Raw genomic sequence first — 18,264 nt, forward strand, 5'->3', positions numbered from 1 at the left:
GCGGTGCTGAACTGCATAGAGTATTCTATGCTCCTATTTGCAAAGGATTAAAAAAAAAAATCTTGGGTCGGGGATGTACCACTTGCCTAGCCTGTAGGAGGCCTGGCAGGTTTCATCCCCAGCATAAAAAGAAAAGAAAATCTTTACAAAGATAATCAATAAAGTTTGTATCCACATAAATTGGATGCAATTTTTCCGTTACCCCTTTAAAATTCCTCTTAAAAAAAAAAATTCTAACCCTTAAAAGAACTTTTTTTTTTCGAATTTGGTGAAGTTCCTATTGAGAAAAAGGTGCAGAATTATCGTTTAACATCATTGTTCTTTAACCATCCTGTCGTTAACAACTATTCAGTATTATGTTTAAAATTATAAATATTTAAAACAGTTTTCAAAACCTTAAGATACCATTCTGCAGAGATAGTGAAGCCAGATTTAAAGTTAGGTAGTCAGTGTAGTTAGGTAAATCGGGTCTAATATTGAGTGAAATCTAAAATGAAGACCATGCTGAGAATGACTCAGGGAAAACACAGGACAACTCATGGAATGTTAATGAAGTCCCTAAAAGGCCCTAGGCCAAAGTCCACCTCAAAGAAATGTTAATGAACAGCCCCCAGCAAAAAGGTGCTGACTCAGAAGTCCTTCCTGACCAGATTATTTCTTTGGCCCACCTGTGTCCCACCCCTTGGGCCTTCCAACCTACATTCCATCACCAAAACTATAAAAAGGGGAAACAACCGCACTTCCACGGATTTCACCTCTTGGGTCCCCTTCTTCCTCCGGGAGAAGCCTTTTCTGCTGTCCTTTAATAAACTTCTAATTTCTACTCTGACCTTGCCTCGCTGTGCTTCTCTGGTGTTATTCTTCAACATTGGGGAAGCAAGAACTCGTCACCGGTCAACAGCGGTAACAATAGCAGTACTATCAGGTTGGAAAGAATTTAAAGCTGCCTTAAAAACTTGTATCTAAAATATACTTTATTTAATTCTTAAAGTTTGCTTTTATTCAAGTATTTTAACACAAAACTTGAGCTAGATGTCAAAGTTTTTTCAAAATGTGAATTCTTAGAAGCATTTCCCCACACCTGGGGATAGGAAACTCCTGAGTCACTAAATGTCCTAAATTTCTATTTGTAAAGGACTTCAAGCACTCAACAACATGTGCTTTTAAAAGTTAACTTGCAAATTAATTTGAAATAAAAACTATCACTTATGAAATAATATGATTGCTAAGTAGAGCACAGATATGATTAAGTCAGGTTTGTAAGTAATGTTTCATTGCATCTGAACTTTATGTAAAATGGCTTATTATTATGCCATAAAAAATAATAAGACATTTTTTAAACTTCCTAAAAGGTATCTAATTATGCATTCTTTCTTGCCAAAACCCAAATAATATAAGATATTTTACTCAATGAGTTTAAAATTGGGCTATAATATTTTTCCCCCCTTAGGAAAAAAAAAGGGCATCTTCTGTGTGCTCTTGCAGTTTTCTTAACTAAATAAGTTTAGCAAATTAATTCAAAGTGGACACTGCTTTCCTATTTTCTTTCCAAATGATTTTGAGTCCAGAAATGAGTCACCAGAGAGCTCTCTAACCCCATGTGCCTGTTTTTTTAAAACAATAATATGTTCATGTTGTTTTTGGTCTAGCTAGGAACTAGCTTTCCGATTTTTAAAAAAAAAAAAGTTCTAACCTCAGGGTTTAGCAATTCATCATGCATGAATCTGGAGAACAGTGTTGATGTTGTTAGTTATATTATTTTATCTTATTCTTGTCTTAGGAACTGAAATATAGTATTTTATGCTCCTATTTGCAAAGGACTTAAAAAAAAAATATCTTGGGTCAGGGATGTACCACTTGCCTAGCCTGTGGGTGGATGTAAAGTGTCCAGATGTATGATTGGAAGTAAGGAAAGTTACTTCTTTAGAGCTGCAGAGAAAGTAAACTCCAACTGGATAAGCAGTGTGTTTTTACAGCTGTGAGCCAAAGCTGTGTTTGGCTGCTGTCCTTCAGATGCTTGTTCATCTTCACTAGTCCCTGAGGAAGGAGTGACTATTTGCAGCCCTGTTGTTAGTAGTTATTGAAGGAAAAATTACCCCCCTGCCCCCGGGGAAAGAAACTGGCATTGCTCAGAGGTTCTACATCAAACCTAAAGGAACTATTTATTTTTTTTTAACATGAGAAAATTGTAAAGGGAGGGAACTCCAGAGATGGCCCTAATGATCATTTTATAAAAGCTGCCCTCACTTAAGGGATGCAGTTTTGCTTAAGCAACTCTTCACAGACTCGGCTCATCTTTGACACGTCAAAGAAAAAATACTTCTGAAATTCAGTCTATTTTTAAATTTATGTCTGTGGAGCACATAAGAAGTACCAGCCATAGTGGGGAAGGAGGAGCATCTGAGGAGGAGGACTAACCCGTATGCAGAAGGAGAAAGCCCAGCATTTGTTGAAGTATGTTTCATTAAAAAACATTTTAAAAATATGTCCATCATGGGCTGAGGCTATAGTTCAGTGGTAGAGTGCTTGCCTAGCATGTATGAGGCACTGGGTTCAAGCCTCAGCACCACATAAAAATAAATAAGGTATAAAAATAACTTAAAAAAAGAATGGATGCTGAATTTTTAAAAAGTATATTGTCCATCAGCAAGGTAATCATACATGAATGGAATTTAATTTATTCCATTTCAGTCCCCGGTACCCTCCCTCACCCTCTCCTCTTCTCTCCCCCATCGTCCTTCTTCTACTCTACTGGTCTATTTTCCGCTCATTTAAATATTTTTAATTGGTGATTTCTATATTATTTTATAGTACAGTATGCTGACAACATCAGCAGAAACATAAATGCCCCCCTTTATGAGAATCTGAATCAGCAGGTTGTAAATGGTCAGAGACCCACAAGTTTCTGCTCATTGAACCAGGTTTATTTACATTTGACCTTCAGGAAGACAATTGATAGTACAGAATCAAACAGAGAGACCACCCAAATGAGAATAAGGAAAACCTGTTTATTTGGAGTTGGCCATCCTTGCGACACAGGGCTGAGATTCACAGGCAGGCAGAGGAGTGATTCAGCTCACTTTGGGAAGAGAGGGCTCCAGGCGTGCCCTGATAAAGGCTAGAGTAGGGTCCTTTCATGTGATTTGGCTAAGGGAGCATATTTAAGCATCCCTAATTGATCCTAAGTTGGAAATGAGACCAAATATTAAGGAAGCTGTCAGTTACTAATCAACTGCTGGCCATTTGGGACCAATTATTATAGGAGCTGTTGTTTGGCTTCTTGGCTCAGTGTTCTGACTTCCCACAAGTCTAATTTGTAAGAAAGAAGACTGAAGTCCAGGACAGGTTACTGTAGAAAATGGATTGGTTTCCTGAGCTCTTTGCCACAGATTGTGTGACAGAGTTCTATTATTATGTATGGTCTGGTCCTTACCTATAAAAATAAAAAATAGAGATGGAACTCAGCCAATTTGTAATCTTCTTTTAGGGACTGGGAATAAGATTCTAGGAAACTGTAGCAGTGGGAAAATGAGGAGTTTATTAGTTACCTATTAATGTATAAGACACTACCCCAAAGCACATGACTTCAACAAGGACTTATGTTTTGGGCTGAGTGGTCCCTCCACTGCTTCCCCTGGGCTTCTTCGGGAGGCTGCATTCAGGTGAGGGTCAGCTAAGCTGGGAGATTCACTTTACCTGTCTGAAAACTGGTGCTGGAGGTTTCCTCGGCATCTCATTCACTATGGCCTCTCATCATTCAGCTGGCTAACCCACCTTGTTTACAAGGACAGTGGTCCAAGGAGAGGGCAGGTATAAGGAAGTGTTCACTAATGCTTTTAATTCATTCAGCAGGAACTAAAATATAGTTAGGTGACTATACTTTGGCCCCAAGTCTGTAGAAGAAGACCCTGTGCTCAAGGGAGGGTTTCAGGTGGAGCTGAGGACTGGAATTTTGAGCTGAAGCACTGCTTTTCTATAATAAAAAGTGAGGGTTACTATGATTATGCTTCATGAAAGGTATATGGGATTTTTCTGTTTTCATATCATGCCATCATAGCCACATCTTAAAGCTCCCAGAATATGCACAGGTAGCACCTCAGTGTCTGTTTTCTCCATTTCCCGTCTTTCTAGCTCTTTGTTGTTTCAAAATGTCCAGTGAATTTCCCTCATATACCACCTGGGTTGACACTGAGAACACTTTCACAAATCTTTTCTCCTGCAGGATCTTGCCCAATTTCCTGGCTAAGGCCCCTGCCTTCCTATGTCCACTTTTTTTTCCTTTACATCACTCACTCTTTATGTAACTTTCCTCCCTTGACCACTATGTTAAAAAGAGAGAGAGAGAGAGAGAGAGAGAGAGAGAGAGAGAGAGACCATGTTTATTAAAACTTGTTTAGTGTCTAAATGGGTAATATATTCACATAGTTTAAAAATACAATAAATATACAATGAAATACTTTGGTCCTATCTATTTGGGGTCCGCCTACCCCATCCCCATCTCTTACTCCCTTTTCTCCTGGGAAGCATTGCTGATGAATAACTTTTTATGTTTGTTATATATGTGATAATTTTTTGAGTCAAAGGGTGTATGCATATATAATTTTGAAAGATATTGCCAAGTTCTCTCCATAAAGTTGTACTTATTTGCATCTGTGCCAACAATGTGTTAGAGATCTTACTTCTCTTGCATCTCAGAATAAATTACCAGATTCCTGGAGTTTTCTGATTTCATTGGTATAAAATTGTACTGCAATTTAATTTTTGTCATTTTTCTTCAATGAATAAATTTGAATAGTGTTCATACTCTTTGGCCATTTTTCTAAAGGGTTAATGATGTTGTTATTGCTTTTTTGAAACTTTACTAGAAAGATTTAGTTTTGTAATATTACTACTTACACACTTTCTTTAAATTGTTATTTTTTTTTCTTTTTGTCATGCAGAAGTTCTTGATTTTTTTATGTAATAGACTTTAGTTTTATTCTTTTGTGGCTTCTAAATTTTGAATCTTACTTAGAAAGGCCTTCTTCTATCCAGTACTATATAGGAATTATCTTAAAATTTGTTAATTTCATCCACTTGTGAATCTTTTACCATGTTAAACTTGGAATTTATCATGTTGTGAAGTAAGAAGTATCGATGCAAATTTATTTTCTTAATGAACAGATAATTTTCCTAACTCATTTGTATTTCCTTTTTACCATATGCTATGATTTGAATATGCTTCCCAAACTCATGTTGAAATTTAATCCCTACTCCTACTAAGAGCTGTAAGAAATGGAGCCTTTAAAAGGTGATTAGAACTCCTCCCTCATGGATTGAGTAACCTATCTGTGTGATGAACCATGGATTAAAGTGTTTATGGGCTATCAAGAGTAGATTTGCTATAAAAGCCAGTTTGGCTAGGTCTCTATAGCTCTCTGTGTTTCACCATGAGACAGCCAGTGTCTTGCCCTCTGCCAGCAAGAAGGCTATTAACAAATGCATCTTCTCAATCAGGAAGATCAGAACTGCCAGCCAAGATAAACTTCTTTTACTTGTAACTTATCCAGTCCATGCTATTATTAGCAAGAGAAATGAGCTAAAACACCATGCCCTTTTGAGATGCCATTTTTATCATATACCAAATTCCCAGATGTAATTTTTTTTAGACTTTGTTCCATTAATCTATCAATGTGCTAGCACCACATGGTTTTTAATTATCATACCTATGTCACAGAGCTGTTTCCCTTTTTGATTTTTTAGAGGTTTCCTGGCTTTATACTAGGCTTATTATTTCCATCTGAAGTTCAGAATCAAGTGAGTTTAAAACACACTCCTTTGGGGTTTTAAAAATACAAATGTGTGTTTTATCTTCCAACCCCTTTTGAAACTGAAAAATCAAACATAAAAATTTAGACAGAATAGCTTAATGAGCCCCCATGGAGAGGCAACATAAAGCTTTGGGATAATTTCATGGCCAATCTTTATCATCCATCTTCTTATCCATTTATTTTTCTTTGAAAAAGATCCTAGACATATAATTTCATCTGTAAATATTTAAATATATAAATCAAAACAAAGATAAGTCTTTTTTTTCTTTTGGTGGCACTAGGAATAGAAATCAGGCTCTTGCATGTCTCTAGTCCAAGAATTCTTTTTAAAACAAAATTATAATACAATTACATAGACATCTAAAATTGTTTTTAAACAATTCTTTTATGTTTCATAACTGCCTCCAAAATGTAGTTTCCCCATTTTTAATATCAAGATTAATAAGATACATTTATAGATTAACTTAGGGAGTAGTAATATCTTGATAATTGAGTTTTCTTGTCAAGAATAATACATGTCTTTCATTTACCAAAATTTGGTAATTTACTGCTGTTTGGGAGTTTTCTTCCCATAGGAATTTTACTACCTTTTTAATTCGATGTTTATTATCTTTGTTGTGGTTTTTGTAAATTATACTTCTTCTTGTTTTACTTATGAATAATCTTGATTTATATGTGATAATATTGTATATACCAACTTATTGCAGTTTTTACTTGTTTATGTTTTTTTTTAATAGACTTCATTGTATTTCATGGAATTGATCACATAATCTGCAAATAAGTCATGGCCAGAACTCTTCACTAATTTAAAAATGTCTTTTCTCTTATTACCTTAACCAGTGTTAATATTAGTGGTAACAGTGAACATTCATACCTAGTATAGATAATGAATAACAAAAGGTGCTATTATGAGCATGGCTGTTAAATATATATAACAGTCTAAGTATAAAAATCACCTTTCAGTGCTCTAACAACATGATACAATCTAAACAGAATTATAGTACATGGATGTTGAATTTTTTAAATATTTTTATTAGTAAAATTCATTCACTTTTCACTGGCAAGTAGGAACTACTTTGAGGTTTCTTTCCCACTCTCAATTTTTGACTTCTAGGGGTGCAGTCTAATCTCAGGGAATGAGAATCCTAGAATATTCTGGACATGTGGTCTTGGCCTTCTGTGCCATATCCTCTAGGTGTGATCAGTGGGGACACCATGAACCCTGAATCGATACAAACAAGTATACTTCGGGTGTCCCCAGTTGCTAAGGATTTTAAGATTCACACATAATAAAGGTTCAGAAACTTCATGCTGAAAATAAAGAAAAGAAAAAAATTAATGCCTTGTAAAGAAATCCCATTGAATCTCAATGAATGCTTATGTAATAGAAAATTAAAATTTTCTTTTCTCCCTAACATAAGTATTTTCCGATACTGTCAAATGGACAAGAGAAAGAGCTTCTGAAAGGAAATAAAAGACAATTAGGGGGAGAAAGATTATAAGGTGGTCTGATGTCAAGTGTCTGTTACTACTGTACTCTCTCTTGAGTGCTCCTACTGGCTTCACAAGGAACACAGAGTGTTGGTTGTATGAAAACAGATCTATGAAGTCACCTATAAAAGTGAATGTGAGTGTATGAGCCCAATGCATGTGATAATGCAATCAAATATAAAACTGTATAAACACCTTAATTTCTAATGCTTATGACGGTTACTTGGTATCTGAGAGAGAATGGCTCTGGGACCCCCTGCTAATACCAAAATCTGTGGAGGCTCAAGTTCCTTATATAAAATATATGGTTAATATATAACCTATGCACATCCTCCCATGTACTTTAAAACCTCTAAAGTACTTATAACATCTAATTTAATGTAAACACTATGTAAATAGTTGTTATACTGTATTGTTTAGGTTACAGTGAGAAAAAAAAAGCCTTTACATGTTCAGTTCAAATGCAATTATTTTTTCAATTTTTTAAAGTTTTAGTCACAACTAAGGTAGGATTTGTTTATTTTTTAATTTTTAAAATTTGTTTTAGTTATACAATGACAGTAGAATGCCCTTTGATTCATCATATATAATGGAGTATAATTTCTCATTCTGCTTGTACATGACATTGAATACACTGGTCATATAGTTATATATGTACATAGGGTAATAATGTCTGATTTATTTTACTATCCTTCCTACCCCCCATAGGCCCTCCCCTCCCCTTCACTCCCCTCTACCTAATCTAAAGTAACTCTATTCTTCTCAAGCCATCCCCATTGTCAATTATCATCCACATAATAGAGAAAACATTCAGATTTTGGTTTTGGGGGGTTGGCTTATTTTGCTTAGCATGATATTCTCCAGTTCCATCCATTTACCATGATTTCATTCTTCTTTAAGGCTGATATATATCACAGTTTTTAATCCATTCATTTGTTGAAAGGCACCTAGGTCAAATATTTTTGACCTGTAGTTCACTGAACCCATGGACACAGAACCCATGGATATGATGGGCTGACTATATATATTTTTGGGCTTAGATTTTTCTCACCATTGGCCACAAAGTTTCATAAAAGGTTTATTTTTACATGGTATGAGTAGCTTTCTACATCTCTTCAGTTACTTCCTGTGTGGCTAATGAGAAATAATGAAAATAGTTTTCATATACCATAGTGAGTTTCAGGGGAGTTATAAAGTTAATAGCTGGCATTCTCCCTTTCCACTAGTATTAAATATCCTCTCTTCCTCTAAGTTCCTCCTGCCCCTATCTACCTCATTCTGCACCATCATCCCCAGTCCCTTTGTCCAAAAAAGATAAAACAGTGAATATCAAATGTAACAGTTTCAAGGGTTCAAGAGTTAAAAGAATGATTGAGGGGCTGGGGATGAAGCACAGTGGTTGTGTTTACCTCCTATATGGGGGTCCCTGGGTTTGATGCCCAGTGTCCCCAAAATAAATAAATGAATAAATAAGTAAATAAATAAATGAAAGGACTGAGAAACCTAACAGAAAGACAGCAGATGAGGAAGAGTTTTGCTTAGAAACTGCTTTTGTAATTTCTTTTGCATTAAAATCAATGTAAAACCTGATCAAAGAAGTGAAATTCTGATAAGCCTTGCCTAGCTCATGCTTTTGTCATAACTTATTATTGCACACCATGCAGCAATTCCAGCAGAACTCTCCCAGTGATGAAACCAAACATATCTTATTTCCCAGAGCAGACATTACCTGGAGTTCAAATGTTTGAATGGTGTTTTCTGTCTTGTTGTATATAAATTGACCTAGGAAAATTTCTTCTCCTTCACATTTTTTTGTGATGCCCTATAAAGAAACCAATGGATTTGGAAGTTACAAGCTTGGTTAAAACAAATGGATGTAGTTGTTCAAATAGCAACAATGTACTAGGCATTTTGTGTTTTTCTGTGAAGGGCTGAGTGCTGTGCTAGAGTCAGGATTGGCTTATACACCCAATGTATAAAGTTATGAGGGTTAATGAGGCCAGAGGCTGATTACAGAGCTGGACAGGAAGGTAGGTGGGCAGATATATAGATAGAAAGAGATAGATGAAAGTAGATGAGAGCTACGTGTGTGTGTGTGTGTGTGTGTGTATAAGGAGACAGATCAAAGATTGCTGAGATAGGCAGAGTGACAGATGATAGGTAGATGACTGATAGGGAGATGTGGTGGGCTGGAGTGTGGCTCAATGGTAGAGTGCTTGCTAGCATCTACCTAACCTTGGGTTCAAGCCCCAGTGCTAAAAAAAATAAATAAATAAGATAGGTAGATACATGACAGAGCATGACAGAAAGATAGAAAGGGAGATAGATGAAAGACAGATGATAATAAGATGGCTAGGGAGAAGATGGATGATAGATAAGACAGATAGATGTAAAATGAATCCCAGCATCCACACTGACAATTTGAAGTCAACGTAGTTTGAATAAAATTTAGAAAAGAACATCCTTTTTGACCCTTCTATATCCAGCTTTTGTTACTGAACAGAAATTTTGGTCTTTGTATGCAATTCCCCTGTGTTTTTTCCCTTCTTTTTCTACCCCTCAAATTGAAGATCTGTGAGAGGAGAATGAACTGGTGCAAATGAATTTATTTTGAGAACTTGAAGATTATTACTAGACTCCTTAAATTATGGAAGTTTAATCATTTTATAGTGAAAGTATTAATATTAAAACAGCACCATTTTATTAAAATAATTAGGGACATCATTGATTACATAATGTACTCACAGTTACATATATACATACATATACGTAGATATGGTTTAAGCCTCATAGAGTTCCTTTAGCTTGCTAATAGAGGAATGCTAATTTTATATTCACATTTATAAGACCTGTTTTTAAATTTCACTTGGTTAATAAATTCTCTAATATAGAATAAAAATAACAAGAAGTAGCCTTGACTACCTGAAGGATTCCTGCCTGCAGAATCCACTCAAATTCCCCTACACAATGAGCAGCTATGTGCATGGTCTGAGACAGGACTGGATCTGTTCAACTTCACCCTAACTCAACTTCTAGGGTACACCTGCGTTTGGGGTATAGGCTGGCATAAGAACACAGTGGTCTTCTGCCTAGCAGCCTCCGAGCCCCAGAAGCTAGATGCCTTCAGAGGACACAGGAGGCATCTAGCTTTTAACACTGAGGCCACCTCTAGCAAGTAACATCACAGGATTGAAAAAGCATGAACCCAATGGTGGGTGGTGGGATGAGGGGTGATTACACACTCAGACAAAAAAAAAGTGTGGTAATGGCTAAATGGGATCTGAAGGAAACATAAACTTCTCTTGTTAGAGATGAAATCAGCAGCACATGGACTTACAGTGCTAGTCCCAGAAAGGCCCAGGGATTGGGGCTGTGGGGTGAGGAACAGGAGAAAGAGAGATCAAAATCTGAGGCCTGGGATAGTTTTTTCAAAAAGAGGTTAGACTCCTAGTCCATGGTAGGTTTCTGCCCTTACCTGGCTCTGCAGGATCTCTGGTCTATCTCCAGCTCTGACAGGCACAGCCCTAATACAGCTAAAATAAAAGGGCTGATCCTGCCCTATGTCCTGAATTGGTATTGTACCGCCCCTTCCTCCCCAGCAGCTCCCAGTGTGTTCTCAGCCAAGCCTGTACCTCCTGTTGCAGGACTCCTCTCAGGGTCAACTTGCCCAATTCCACATTCTGGGGCTCCAGAAGAAATAGCTAACCAGACATTCCACCTGTGGAACTTGCTGTTCATAAGCCCCACCATGAGCACAGAGCTTGTGGCCAAATTTTTATCAGAAAAATTTTTTGGGAGGGGGTACCAGGAATTGAACTCAGAGGCACTTGACCACTGAGACACATCCCCAGCCCTATTTTGTATTTTATTTAGAGACAGTGTCTCACTGAGTTGCTTAGCACCTCACTTTTGCTAAAACTGGCTCTGAATTCTTGATCCTCCTGAGCTGCTGGGATTACAAGTGTGCACCATCATGCCTGACTATTAGCAAACCCTTAATGTGATAAAAAAGCCTCACAGACATTTGAGGAAGGACATTTTCAAAAACAACAGAGATCCTATAAACAAGCAGGACAAAGGATACCTGGAAATAAAAATAGGAGGGAGCAGGAAAAAATTAAATAAAACTATAACTATTATCAATTAATTTCTTCAGAAGCATTAAGAGAAGATATTTCATCCATGAAAGAAAAACTCAGAGCCTAAGAAAGGGAATATTTATGGCAACCAATGTCTTAAACAAGTACAATGTGATAGCAGAAATTAAATATTCAACACAGGGATTAAGATGCAAATGGAAAGTCACTCAGAAGTAGAACAAAAAACAGGGAAAATAAGAGAGAAACAAATAAAAACAAAAAATAGGTATAAGTTAAAGCCTCAGTTGGCAGAAATGAAATCCCATAAGAATAGGTAAGCATCAGGCCCACTTAGCAACCATCAGCAGAATGGCAGAGCTACATAAGGAATATCCTGGAAAGAAAGAGGAAGGGCAGGGAAGGGAAGGGAAGAGGAAACATAAATTATATGACATGAATTAAATAAAAGGAGAATATTTATACTTCTGCTTAAGAGACTGGTAATGTTACTGATAGAACTCTAGCAAACCAAACAAATTAAATAAAAAATAAGGCACATCAAAAATCATGCAAAAAAGAAAATAGTATTCAAGTGTCTTATACAACTCAACTGAGAACAATATTTTCACACAGTTACCATGAAATTGATTACCACAGAATATTGATTCAAACAAAAAGTAAGATATACATCTTAGCAGTACCTCAAACATTAAATATAAATCTACCACATGAAATCTAGCAATTTCAATCTTCGGTATATACTCTAAAGAAAAAAAGGAACAATGTCCACACACAAATTCTTACACAAATGTTGACAGCAGCGTCATTCATAATAGCCAAAAAAAAAAAAAAAAACTGTAAATAATTCAAATGTTCACCAATTGAAGAATAAACAAAATGTGGTTTATTTATACAATGAAATATTATTCAGCAATTTAAAAAGTAATCAAATATTGACGCATTACAGCATGGATGAGCCTTAAAACATTATTCACTAAAGACCACATTTAATATGATTTTGTTTATATAAAATGTCCAAAATAGGTAAAATTATGGAGACAAAGTAGATTAGTGGTTGTCAGGACTGGGCTTGTGATGAGGGAATTAGAGGTGACAGCTAAGTCATGTGGAGATTATTTTGGGGGGTAGTGAAAATGTTCTAAAGTTGATTGTGGTGATAGGTACGTGATTTTGTATATATACCAAAGGCTCCTGAAGTGTGCACATCAAATGAGTAAACTAAATGTTATGTGAATTTAACAAAAAGATCCTGGGAGGATGATGGGGAACCCACAGAAGAGAGTTAATAATTCATTTTCTACTGGAGGATGTCAGCAAAACTGAATAATTAAGAACCAAAATTGAAAAATGAAGAAATAATGGACAAGCAAATATGAAGACAAGGACCCTCCAAAACAGCTAAAACTGTGGGAAAGAATTGGGAACAAGGAGAGTGAGATAATATAAACTTTATGGACATGTGTAACTTTTTGTCACATATAACTGATAAAAGTAAAAAATAAAACTAAGCAATAGAAATCATCTGGTTTAACCCTGTCACTTTGAGGATAATAAGACCAAGGCCCAGGAAATAAGTAATACAACTAGTTAGTTGTATCATTAATATGATAATCCAGCTTTTAATGACATATTTAGATAGTTTCTCACATAGACAGAAAATTCCTTGGGTGCACTGGAGATGTTTCCTGAGGGTGACACTTTCTCTGAAATGTGCTCCATGGTAACAGCCGTTGGTGTGATTTTCCTGGCAAGCTTGATTAGAATATGACCCTGGGAACCTGGAAAGGCCCAGCATTTTCCAGGATGGACATCTGGCTGGAAAGAAAACATCAAATTAATCTCTTCTTTGGGTATGTAAATCTACCCTGGAATACAGGGGAACTAACCACTATTGACTGCAGATCCTTTGTTCAAGATATATATCAAAAGAAAAATTTCTAAGATACCCCCTAAGTTTGATTGTTTTTTCCAGAGTACTTTATTCTTCTATTAATCAGAGCTCTTTATCATCCGAGCATGTTTCTTTCACTGCTCTAGTTGGACCTTGAAATACGAAAAGGCAGCTGAAGGGGATGAATGGTGGTAGTGCTGATGACACTAATGAAGACAGTAGTGGTGGTGGTAGTGATGATGGTGGTAATAATAATAGCAGTGGAAGTGATGGTGGTGGAGGTGGTGATGGTGATGGTGATGGTGGTGGAGGTGGTGATGGTGATGGTGATTGTAATCATGATTGGGACAATGGAGACGGTGGTAAATTTGGGAATGACCACAGTGATAATAGTGGAAATGATCATGGTAATAGTGGTGATGGCGATGGTGGTTAATAATGGTAGCAACAGAAGAGATGTGGTAGAGATCATGGTGATGGTAGTGAATGAGGAGTCAATGATGAGTGGGTGGAAGTGACATGATGGTGATCATGGTAGTGATGGAGACGGTAGTGCTAAGGACAGTGGTGGCAGTAATGATTGTGGTGGTTGAGGGGATGATGATGGTAAAGGACAATGAGGTGTGTATCACTGTCTAGATCTAAAATAAGGCTTGGAATAAGATTCAGAGTTGTCCCTGGAGGTACTTCTGAATTTGAAACCAACTTCAGATATGTGGATTGTAGTTAAGACGTGCCCTACAGTCTGTTAACATCTACTGCCTTTGGGATGTATCTGAAAGTTTCAGTGGAAATCTTATTTGGTTATTGCTTTAGTTGTAAATGGACTTAAGAGCATGTGATGTGAATAGCATTTATCAAAACACTAGAATTGAGAACACAAGCACTTTTGATAAATGTTGTCTGAACAACTGAAATTTTCAATGGAAAAGAGGCCACAGAATCAACTTTTAAAAGATACGGAATTTATATTTTCTATTTGAGAATCAAATAATCTAGTTCACTTGTCTCTAAATCACACATGGTCATCAATGATAATTTAATGACTATAAAATAAGAAGGGATTAATGCAGTATAATTACTTAAAATGTAAGAAGATTTCAGGTGTGTAATGAGTTTGAACAATGTCAAACTGCCTCCATTTTAAATGTTAACATTTTCATGATAAATTATCATAAAATCAAATAGAACTTGGTTCTTTTTAATTTCACTTTTACCTGAAGAATAATATCTGGAGGCATTTCATAATTTAGGAATCCTATCCCATGCCAGTACAGTTTTGCTTTATTATTTTTGTAACTTGCTGAGGTCCCAGCTTCAATGATAGAGGCTCCTAAAATTATAAAATATTTTTAAAATAAAAAATTAAATACATAATTAAAAATATATCATTTTAATGATGACCTTGGAAAATTATTACTGGGCAAATTATAATGGAGATAAAACTCATTCTCAGGAATAGGTAGGAAAAATGACATTTTTTATTACCACTGAAATTCTGTCTTTTGAGAAGTCATGTTTGCTCTGTGTGGTTTGCAAATGTTCTCTCTAAGCCTGTGACTTGTCTTTTAATTCTCTTGTTTGTCTTTTGCAGAGTAGAAGTTAATTTTGAGGGGGCCCTAATCATCCATTATTTTCTTTTTATGGATCATGTTTTTGGTGTCATGTTTAAGAATTTTTTTTTCTCTAATACAAGACTAAAAATATTCTCTTTGGATGTGTAACCTATGTGAATCTGCAGTATGTATATAGAGTAAAAATGGGAGTTCATAATCCGCTTGAATCAAATGTATGAAATATGATATATCAAGAACTTTGTAATGTTTTGAACAACTAATAATAAAAAATAAAAAATAAATAAAAATATTCTCTTTTATCTATAAGTTTCATATCTTTAACCTATGCATTTAGACCAGTGACCCATTTGGGGTTAATTTTTATAAAATGTGAGCTATTTTGTAAATGTGAATCAAGGTTTATTTTTATTTTATTTTATTTTATTTTTTTGCAAATAAATGTCTTTGACTTTTCTACTTTGTCAAAAGTCAATTTACCACACGTGTGGTAAATTATTTCTGGACTTTCTATTATTCTATTGAATTCATTGTTAGAAATAATGAGGTGCTATAAGAAATCAAAGATGTGGTTAAAGTGGGTAAACAAGGCAAACCTTTACTTCTGCCAGAAGGGTGTGCTACCTGAACTTAGCTAGCAAGCACCCTGGGCAGGCAATCTGCTGGTTTATATACCTAATGTGGACTACCCTTTGCCCTGACTGGAGGACTCAGGGGTACAATCTACATGATTGGCTAATTTTAAAATTGGGATGGGCAAAAGGGAAAGACTGTAATTAAAATGGCTACAATTGGATCCAATTAAGCCTGAACACTATATTCTGAAATTGGACCACCAGACTTTTTACTTCTCACAAATCCCCCCTTTTTTCTTTTTACACCTTTTGGTTTCATTTTCATTACACCTTCTGGTATTGCCAACCATCCTAGACATATTAACTTTTTGAGGTGAAAATCACCTCTGGTAATGTCTCTCTCTCCTTCTTCTTCTTCTTCTTCTTCTTCTTCTTCTTCCTCTTCCTCTTCCTCTTCCTCTTCCTCTTCCTCTTCCTCTTCTTCTTCTTCTTCTTCTTCTTCTTCTTCTTCTTCTTCCTCTTCTTCTTCTCTTCTTCTTCTTCTTTTTTTTTTTTTTTTTACCAGTTCAAATAGCCATCTTGATGATCAGGAGCACTTGGTAAGGTCCTTTCCAGCTTGGTTGAAGACTGTCTTTTCTCCAGGTCTTAATTAAAATCAAGTCCCAGGCAGGAAGTGATGAACTATAAATTCTAGAGGGGAGTCTGAGTAACAGCTGGTAGAAATCATACCAGGAAAACAAGAAAAGAACACAGACAGGTCTCAAGTTGACTCAAAACAAACTTGTGCATTGTGCATCAGGCACTCCTGTACACAGTTTAAGATAACTTCACAGTTTTACTTATTTGGGGGAGGCCTCACACAAATGTACATCTCTAGTTACATTAAATGTACCATTGTCTTTTCATTTAAATGCCCATGTAATGAATGGACTATGCTTTGGTTAAACTCTTATGCCAGCTAGTTAAGACCAAGTTGGTAAAAATTGAGCTTGTTCCTTCCTATCTATTACTAAAAGTCAGCTGGGATTCCTTAGGGTCACTCTTAGGAACTTGCCTCTTAGCTTTTTTAGTGGCATCTTCCAGGATGGGTCGGAGTCTTGCTGACCAATGTGACTTCCCTTGGAAGCATCAGGGACATTTCCCTCTTCAATGACCTTCTTCTCTGCAGAATACCCCTAATTGGGAGATCAGTTGACTCACCAAAGTGGTAGGGTTCAGCCCTTAGAGAAGTCCCAAGCTTCCTAGGAACTAGCTGACCTCAGAGGGCAAGAGCCAAAATATTGACTCTTTTTTTTTTTTTTTTAGCCCTTTACCTTTTTTGATTGTTTTGGTTTTAAACATCCAGCAGGTCAGTTTCATCAGTCTTAAAGTGGGAGTACTGGGTTTAAACTTTAATGTCTATAACTTTACAGTTACTTATTCCTTCCACTTAATTGGGGTCAGTATTAGTACTAGAAGTCAGCCTTATATTTGTCTGTCCTATAGGCTTATTTCAAAATTAACTCCATGACCTTTTGATTACTGTAACTTTATAATAAGTTTTAAAATCAGGTAGTATGAGTTCCAACATTGTTTTTTCAAAACTGACTTGGATATTGCAATTCCTTTGCCACTGCATATACATTTTAGAAATAGTTTGTCAATTTCTACAAACTTCAAGAGTATTGAGATCTTCATGGCATTGAGTCTTCTAACTCATGAACATGGTATATCTATCCATTTACTTAGGTCTTCTTTTGTTTTATAAATGTTTTTAGTTTTTAGCACACAGATCCCCCACATATTTTGTTAAGACTTAAGTATTTCATATTTCACACACACACACACACTCACACACACACATAAACATACACATACACATACACACTGATTCAAGCCTCACTTATTCTAGATTTTCTTTTGTAATTTTCTCTGTAAACAATCATGTTATCTATGAGTAGAGAGGTTTTTATTACTTTCTTTCCAATTTGCCTTTTCTTTCCTATCTCTTCCTCTCTGTACCTTTTTTGCTTCCTGCCTCACCTTACTGTTCAGAACTTTTATTACAATGTTGACTAGAAATGGTGAGAGTAGATACCAAGATCATTGTAATGTCATGTGTAGCTAATAAAAAAAAGAAATTAAAAAAAAAAAGAAATGGTGAGAGTAGATAATCTTACTTTGTTTCAAATCTTAGGGAAAAACATTCACATTTATCTGTTTCAAAAATAAGTATGATACTAGCTGAAGGAATTTTTCAGGTATCCTTTATCAAGCTGAGGGAAATTTCTTTTTAGTTTGTTGAATAGATAAGTTTTTGATGCAGTGAGCTTTGTTAAGGGACTTCGGGGGATCTAATTTGATGATCTGATGACTATATTTTTAATCTGTTGGTGTAGCAAGTAAATGGATTTATTTTTCAAAGGATAAACTGGACTTGTAGTTCTAAGAGAAACCCTGCTTAGTCATGCTGTATTATCATTCTTATATATTATTGGACTCAATTTGATAATATTTATTGAAGGATATTACATGATGATAAAAGGGGCAAAAGTGAAACTTTTAGGCTTAAGTGTTTTCTTTCTTATTTTATTTATTTATTTGCAGTGTTGGACATCAACCCAAGACTTTGCATATGCTGTGTAAGCACTCTACTACTGCATTACATTCCTACTCCCAGAGTTGGTTTTTTTTTTTAAAGAAGGGTTTTTAACTATTCCTTTAATAAATGTACATTATCATTATCTACTTCTTCTTAAGTGACCTTGTACTTTTTCTTCCTCTCCTCTCTTTCCTTATCCATTGCTCATTGAACACATACTGCTCATAGATTGTTAATAGGCA

At 35.7% G+C, this 18,264-nt stretch overlaps 1 protein-coding gene across 1 annotated transcript in view; it reads right to left on the reverse strand.

The window, feature by feature from the left end:
- Window positions 1-6,869: 6,869 nt before the first annotated feature.
- The window catches only part of Sun3 (Sad1 and UNC84 domain containing 3), a 29,760-nt gene continuing 18,365 nt past the window's right edge, over window positions 6,870-18,264 (reverse strand). The window contains exons 6-9 of the mRNA XM_015490370.2: window positions 14,510-14,625; window positions 13,049-13,216; window positions 9,031-9,123; window positions 6,870-7,121 (exon numbers count right to left, since the gene is read on the reverse strand). Coding sequence (XP_015345856.2) covers window positions 7,002-7,121; window positions 9,031-9,123; window positions 13,049-13,216; window positions 14,510-14,625 — 497 coding nt within the window. The 3' untranslated portion in view covers window positions 6,870-7,001. The remainder of the gene's footprint in view (window positions 7,122-9,030; window positions 9,124-13,048; window positions 13,217-14,509; window positions 14,626-18,264) is intronic.

The sequence above is a fragment of the Marmota marmota genome, unplaced genomic scaffold, assembly GCF_001458135.2.
Source record: "Marmota marmota marmota unplaced genomic scaffold, marMar, whole genome shotgun sequence".
NCBI classification, from domain to species: Eukaryota; Metazoa; Chordata; class Mammalia; order Rodentia; family Sciuridae; genus Marmota; species Marmota marmota.